General features: G+C 38.8%; 1 protein-coding gene across 3 annotated transcripts in view; it reads right to left on the bottom strand.

The window, feature by feature from the left end:
* Nucleotides 1–715: 715 nt before the first annotated feature.
* The window catches only part of RCBTB1 (RCC1 and BTB domain containing protein 1), a 330,491-nt gene continuing 322,792 nt past the window's right edge, over nucleotides 716–8,414 (bottom strand). For 2 of the 3 annotated variants that reach the window (XM_069205364.1, XM_069205365.1), the window contains exon 12: nucleotides 716–3,763. In XM_069205364.1, coding sequence (XP_069061465.1) covers nucleotides 3,623–3,763 — 141 coding nt within the window. In that variant the 3' untranslated portion in view covers nucleotides 716–3,622. The remainder of the gene's footprint in view (nucleotides 3,764–8,414) is intronic. The other variant, XM_069205366.1, reaches the window with a different exon arrangement.

The following is an 8,414-nucleotide window of genomic DNA, read 5'->3' as shown; positions in this document are numbered from 1 at the left end:
GTCCACGGATGCCTGCGCTGGCAGCTAAATTTAATGCCAGTGCTAGAGAAAACACAGGGGTGCGCTGTATTTTTGTAAATACAGCACATCCCTGTGTTTCAGAACGGACGCATCACTACCAATTTTGGCACAGCACCGCGCTGCGCCAGTTCATTGTAAATAAGCCCCAATGTCTTGTACTACAAAGATATTTGACTTGTTATTCATCCTTAAACATGTAAATAAAATCATGTTAAAAAAATATATTGCTAAGTCCAAACCACAGAAAAAGAACAGCAAAAAATAGTTTACAATGGGGAGCTAAATATCACCTATACCGAGTAATTTTCAGGTCTGCAGTAGTTAAGGGAGCATTGGAGGAGGTAGGTAAATGACAGCTACAGAGGGCAGTAGGGGTATTCATTGGGTAGCCTCAGAAAAATGGGGCCCAACATCATGTCATTTTTAAACTACTAAACTTAGTCTGCCATTCTTTACCTGGTGATTGAAAGCTGCCAACAATTGGGAAATACCAAAACATGTGTACAGTAAACAACAGGAATACCAGTTGATCAAAGTGCATCATACAAGTTAACTGAAAAAAATGTATCACAAAACTTTTGTGAGACATAGGTTTCATTTTAGAAAATGGATTCTTTGTTGCATAATGTCTTTCAGGTTCATATTGGTGCTAGGTCACACACTGAAATTGGCCAATAAGTACAGATAAAAGCTATTTAAATTATGTTTATTGGTAACCATAAATAGCTCAAGTGCTTGTTGTAATCAGAACACGACATTTAGTTTTCAATTTTTTTAACATTATAATACCCATATAAAAGCAAGCCATTCTTTACAAAATAATGAGCTTTAATTAAATGATCATGCTGTAAGAAGATTTAAATCCACTATATAGGTTCTCAGAAAAAGAGGCACTGCTGACCATCCATGTTTTTATGCAAACAGATTAGGTTTCTAATAATGCCTTTAATGAGATATTCAGGTTTCATCATTTTCTCAGCTCAAATAATATACCAAAAAAATAAAATAAAATAAAAGAAATATACTTGTTAGTTAAAGGAAGGCAGCAAAATGCAATTCAAAATATGTCTAAAACAGCAGGTTTCAAAGAGCCGAGTAACGAAGGAAAGTCCCAATGACCCCATCTCTATGATTGTTTCTATGCTGTCTTTCATGTGAAAAGTTACTTTGCTTCTATGTTGATAATCAACACATGCTAATATTTGTGGGTAAGAGGCAGAATTCCAAATCAGGGTTGAATAAAACTAAAAAGTAAAAAAAAAAAAATAAAAAAAAAAATAAGCATAAACATGGAAACATTTTCAGAGACAACCTTCCCCTCCATAAATGTCTTTACAATACCTGGGGAGAAGTACTCAAGTGTTACATGTCCAAATATGGATTAGCTGGAACTGATACACTGAGGAGCAAGAGACTCTGCTCCAACAGATTTATGCCTCAAAGGGAGATTAAAGGATATTTACTCTTTAATGTGGAAGGTCTTTAAGCGACATGAAATGGAACCAAATGCGTTTCTCACTTTCTTATGGATAATGTAACTGTCTCTTTGTTCCTTGTGACCGCCATTTCCGCTCCATGCCCAAGTTCCCCATTGTTACACAGTTAAAAGGATCTTAAAAACCTTAAAAAGTACAAAGAAGTCCAATTGCCCTTCGCCTTTCATGAATATGCAGATTAATACTTAAAACCAGAACTTCCTTCAAAGGTATCACGTATACCTCAATCATCAGACTTGTACTAATATAAAACAACAGTGGCAAATCATACATTAAAACGTTTTTTTAGCAATGTGCAAGAAGGTTGCAACTTTTGTGTAATGCATTAGTTTTATGATTGGTGTGTGACACAAAGAACTCATACTTCCAATGCCACATAGCTAGATATGAATGCTTCATGCAGTAGACGAAAGGGAAAAATAAAACGATAATTACGTAACATTATCATTTTATTTTTCCTTGGGAGCAGGATTAGGGCAGGGCAGGGCTGGGTTGGAGGAGGGCTATGTGCATATAAGTGGCCGACCAAACAGTCATGCGCACTTTGCATTTCTCCACCCAGCTGTATTGAGCAGCTGGAAGGAGAAAGTGCACAGGGCTCTACTCCCCGTCTGAGCGCTGCTGGAGGGGAGTCTGGAAGACATGTGCTTCCGGGAGTCCGAGAAGGAAGGAGAGACAGAAAAGTAACATAAAGGTACATTTAAAAAAAATGTTTCTTTTGTTTTTTTAATACCCCTCCCCCCATGTCACTGTCTCAATAAAAATAAAAAATAAAAACAAAATACACATGGGGCTTTAGATCGAAAAGCTGGACTTCCACTCAGATTCCACATTTGCGCAGGTAAATGCTAACCCCTTCTCTTCATTTAAGCCTGGTCTGAAACATCCGTAATCAAACACAAGTGCTGAGATCTTTTTTTCTTTTTTTTTTTTACACTCCAACTTCATCTCCAAGAAAATTTAATGATTTCACTGTTTGCCTTACTTTTTAAACTATGGTAGTTCCCGACGGCTTGCCCTTCCGCGATTAACCAGGAGTGGTGGAACTAAAGAAAATTAGATTTGTGTTAACCAGGCACAATTGTGCGCATTGTGTTAAATATAAGAAAGGTTAGTTTGCAGTATATATACAAAAATGTCATTAGTTGTAGTGGTTTTCACATAAATGGAAGAGTAAGGATGTTCTCTCATTTCATCCCCACACCCATTTCAATTTTTGCAAAAGAATTTACTCTATGTTCCTCAGTGATCTCATATTGTATGAAAGTTTGCTTCTGTAACATTTTTTCAGTGTCTCTTGCGATATATGCCTTAGGGAATGTACTTGGGTGACGAGATCCACTTTAAGTGATGGGTTCCCTTCCGCAAAGGCAGAAAACATGAGGGGTAAAGAGTAATTTGAGAACTCAAAAACTATGATAAAAATACAGATGATAAACTCAAAAGGCTATTCTCGCATTATGCGTCAAAGCTCTGGATAATGAAGTGCAAACATAAGATTTAAAGCAATGTCTTCAAACGCAAGTGGTACCTGTCGCATCTCAAATAACCTAGATAAATGAATTCATGCATAATTCTGATAGATGTTCTATTTACAAGTATGCACTAAATAGGTTACATTGTATCACTTAATGTTAAGTAACTATTGCTTCATTAAGTTCTGCTGACTGGAAATCACATCAACAGTGCTGTGTGTACAGGTACAAAAGTTCTGCATAACAAATAATGTCAGTTTGGAATATTCAGGCTCCAAGGCAGCCAGGATACAACCGGTGCAGTACACATATCTTCTATTAAACTCAGTTATCATTAATAGTGCATTTTAAGACCGCAGGAATTGTGGTTTTACTTCACCGAAAATCTTCATTTGCCAAGTGTCCAAAGACATACTTTGTCAAAACCTTACATCATACTCTTAGTCCGGATGGAATTACTTGAAGCAAACTGTGGAGGTTAACCTTCGTAGCACAATCTACCTCCAGCTACGATTGAAGGAATGCAAACCAAAGTATGTTTGCACAGGTCAAACCTACAACCTGCTACCTTAAACCTAGCATTCATGATAGCAGCGGGATCTTTTCCAGTCCAAAAAGGTACAAGGTCTTTCAGTTCTTAAATGCTCCACACTTGCTGGCTTTTGCGATGAATTCCTTTAGGAGAGGTCCGTCCATTTGCCAAAAGGCTGCAGTTTGTGTGACTTCTGTTAAATGATTGACGCAAAACTTAAAGCAGAATTCTTCTAAATCCTAAACATAAAACAAAACAAGCTTGTTCGTTAGTATTGGACACTCACAAAGGAGATAGTATAATAATGAATGTGCATCAGTTTATGCCATCAAAAAATGCATCCACAGTAAAATAATTGTGTCAAACGTACATATCATATTTAATCCTCTGATCTTACTGTGGTGAAGTTGCTTCCAGATCTAAATGGGCTGTCGCACTTCAGATGTCACCTTTCAATGCTTCCACCAAAACTACTTCTCCCTATCAGCAGAGGTACCAGTTAACTGTTGCGACACTGGCTTTGATACATAAACAACCTAAGTTTTGTAGTCACACAAGACAATAACAAAGTCTTAAATGTTGCACTGACTAGCACTAGATAGTTTAACACCACCTCACTCAAACTCTGCCAACGAGCACCACACCATATTAAAAGCAGCTAGGTCTCAGCGCAGCACTTTACATGTAGTGACTACACTGGGCATTCAGTGTCATTAATAGGAAAAACTATTGGCTTCAGCTACCACATCAGGATCTACGTCTATTAAGGTATATTAAACATTGGTACTTCTTAGCCTTAGAAATAGACGACCATGCTTGACGGTCAGATGGCAAGTCACAGCCACTACTTGATGGGAATCAAGACAGTGCTGGAATGGCTTCACTCCACTTTTACTCTGCTAGTCTTGCAAAATATTAACCTACTTCTAGGTTTGATTCTTGCTTCATAAGAATTTGGAAGCTTTATTAGGGAACCAACCGGCTTGAGTAGAAATAGAAAACGTAATGCATAGGTACAAGCGATGGCTTCTTTAGTCAAATATTTTGGAATCTGTATAAGATTTGATTATTCTCACCAACTTTCCATGTCAATAGCAAAATAACTTTTTTGCACTAAGCTAAACTCTCCAAGAACAGAAAGAGCCTGCCATTCATGGATCATACTAAAGCACAAAACACACAAACCTGTTCATCAAAATTTCCACACAAATCTGCTTTGTATTTACATTTCAGATTTTTTTTGTGTGAATACAATACTGTCCAATTAGTGAGTACTTTAGTGGTACAAAAAAAAAAAAAAGCAAAAATGCTAAACGACTGATTCAATGGTATTTGTGACCCATGAGTTAATCCCAACATTGACACTCAAATTTAACATATGAAATTGTATCATTGCAATACTCCTTCCTAACAGCTTCTTACTAAAACACATTTTCTCCCCAACTTGAGTGCACTTTGTGAATTATTTTCGTTTCCATTCTATCAATTTTACATTAACAATTTTATACTGAAAGAATAAATTACTTACCTTCGGTAACGCTCTTTCAAGACTCTCTCTAACCGCAGATGCCTCACCTTTTGAATATTCCCCTGTCATCAATACTGGAACCAGAAACGTTTTCTGCAGTACATCTTCATGCCAGAAGATGACGCCGCTCGGCTCTGGAAGTGACGTGCAGGGCTTATATAAACAAACCACTCCTGTGTGCGGAGGACAGTTGCTTTCAAGACTGTCCACATTCCCAGACGTTGTGCCCCAAAAGGAAATCAATACAGTGTGCAGATTCCTAGACTTGGGATCTTATTAATGGATAGAGTCCAATCACAGAATGTGGTGGATGGGAGAGTCATTGAGGAACCTGCAGCTAGATAGTCTTTACCAGAAAGAGCGATAACAATGGTAAGTAATTTGTTCTTCTGGTAGAGACTTCTTTTTATAGATTCCTCACCTTTTAACAGATAACAGAGCAATACCTACTACAAGGTGGGTCTGTGAATAGACTCAAACCAGAAAGTCCTGCAGGACCTAGTAGGCAAAATGTCCCTCCTGGCAAACCTGGCTGTTCAGGCAATAATGCTTTGTGAAAAAGGTTGTAGGGAGACCAACGTAGCTTGCTGGCAGATGTCTAGGACACGCACGCTGCATGCTAACTCAAACTCTCCCTATGTAGCTATAACATCCCTGCAACTGGCTGCAGCTTTGGCCATGGTGGAATGGGCATGCAGTCATTCCAGAGGCTGCTTTTTTGCCAATGCACAGCAGATCTTAAAGCAGAGCACAATAATGTGTGAGAGGTATGCCTCTACACAGGCTTACCTACAAAGAGGTGATCATGTGATCATCCACCCAGTGGTCTTTGAAGTGTTTGATGTAAAAGGTATACACTCTTTTGGGGTCCAAACATTGGAGTTTCTCTTTCTTCTTAAAGGGGGAGGCACAGCACAGAATGACAGCGGGGTGATGGCAATTAGGAACACAGTTCTGAAAGTGAGGAGCCATAGTGGACAACTGTGGAGCAGCTTGCTTGAACGGAGTGTTTATATGACCAAGTTACTTACCTACAGTAATATCCCATTGGGTAGACTCTTACCTTAGAATAGATATAGACTTCTAGCTGCAGATTCCTTACCTTAGGATAGATACAAAAGCACTTCTCCCCAGAGATGTGTCTGCAAAGCTGTTAGATCAAAAAGTCCTAAAGAACCGAGTGGGCAAAATGCCCATCACATTGAATCCGATGTAGGTGTAGGAGGAAAATGTGCTGCAAACCTTTTAAGAAACGAGTCACACAGATTATTTGAACAGGGAAAGTTGATCTGGCAACCATATGAAAGCAGAGATGGTGGAAAGGTGCCCTTTTAACTGTGCTCAAAGAAGGGCCAAGCCAGGCAAGAGTTAAGTGTTAGAAATTGGGTTTCTGGTTGGCTAGGGTATGCACCTAAGCCAAACAGAACCCACCACCCTAGCCAGGGCAAGTAAGTTACAGATCAAAGCTAACCTGTGCTCACCCTATGGTAGCTTGGTGCTGGCTTGCATGGCAGGCTTGCTTTCAGAGGCAATTTGACTGCGCAACACACTCGCACCAGTAACACAATGATTACACCACAAAAGAAATTCCACACAGGATAATATAAAATAGTAATTGACAGTCCTCAGTAGGTAGTTATAGTTAAGACTACGTTTCCATAGAAAAAGCATTTTTTGACTTGCTTATATCTTTGGCACCTTTTGACGAATCTTCACAAAATTTTCCAAAAAAGTGGCCTAGTGATTCTTGTTGCACACGGAAAATTCCGGAGTGATCCATCCAGCAGGGGCTGAGAAAAAGGACCTGTCAACAAGTCTACAGCCCAAACCACTGGATGGAATTACACCAAATTTGGCAGAAAGCTAGCTGCCGGTTCACAGGTTGTGCTATATGTTATTTGGTGTACATCAGTTCAGTAGTTTATGAGATATTTAAGAGCAAATACATTTGTACATCTCTAGCCACGATTAATCGCAACATTTGAAAATATATGTACGAAAAGAAGAGTTGCAATTGGTTGACCGCAACCTGACTAGAAAGTTGCGACTGCCATTTTAGTTCACTGGACACGGTCTCTGGGGTTCAAAATTGAAATTGAAAATGGCATAAGGGGTCAGGGTGAAGGTACCCTGCCCCCGGGGGTGTGATATAGTTGTGTATTAGGGGCAAATTACAGGTTTAATATAATTTTGTGTCACGGTGTGCGAATTTCACGAAACACCATGAATTTTTGTGATTTTCGCTATTTATTTGCAAAATATTCGCAATTATGAAAATATTTGAAAGAAAAACCAGACTCATTCAAACACTAATTCATTCATTCATACATACACTCAGAGGCTAATGAGCCCACTCACCACCCACTCAGACTCACACACCCACTTTCAGACCCATTCAGACACTCATGCACCCCACTCACACATCCACTGACAGACAAGTCCTGTAGCCAACCTGCGCTGCGCACAGCCAAAGGCCATGCGTGGCGCAGCTTTGGATTGTTATAAGCTCTTGGCTGCCCAACTGGCCGTTTGTGGCGGGGGTTGGATTAATGTATAGTCATTTTAATTACTTTACGTTAAAAAAAAAAAAAACATACAAATTCCCGGAAAAAATAAAGGTTACAGGGACGTTATAGTTAGGTTCTGAATTTACTCGTACCAAACCAAAGAAATTCAGCAGTTAGTGTTAGAGTTCTTTCAAATAAGTATATATTGTGCCCTAAGGTAACAACAGCTCGTGCCTTTGCCATGCACAGCTAATTACTTCACATATTATGTCATTGATAAGATCTTGTATCGCATCTTTGATAACACTGCAACGTTTGCAAGAACATTATTGATAAGAAAACTGTGCATGGCAAGGATGCAAGTGATAGTTACCTTAGGGTGCAAGTTATAGTTACTTGAAAGAATTCTAACTATAATTGCTGAATTTCTATGATTTTGTACGAGTAAATTAAGAACCTAACTATAACGTCCCTGTAACCTTTGCTTTTTTCAGCATTTATCTCATAAGACCAAAACTATATAGATTAGAAATATTATGAATATTATGCTAATACTGAAATTGTAGTCGTTACCCTGACAGCGCAGACATCAAAACATTATACATCATATTATTAACAGGGCATGAAATGCAGCCGTAAAGCATATGAATCATAACTATTCTGAATATGAAACAATACAAAGTACAAAAAACATATGTCAGTAGGCACGTTGCAAGTAGTGCAGGTTCTGAGGGTACATCTCACAATTTGTAGTGAACACAGAGCACAGAGTACCTGTGCTCCTATTACTATTACACACACACACACACACACCTCTCCCTCGTTGGGACCCCCGTGCATAGAATCACCAAAGGG

Source organism: Pleurodeles waltl, chromosome 8 (genome assembly GCF_031143425.1).
Source record: "Pleurodeles waltl isolate 20211129_DDA chromosome 8, aPleWal1.hap1.20221129, whole genome shotgun sequence".
Lineage (NCBI taxonomy): Eukaryota > Metazoa > Chordata > Amphibia > Caudata > Salamandridae > Pleurodeles > Pleurodeles waltl.
This window is presented reverse-complemented; position numbering and strand designations above follow the sequence as displayed.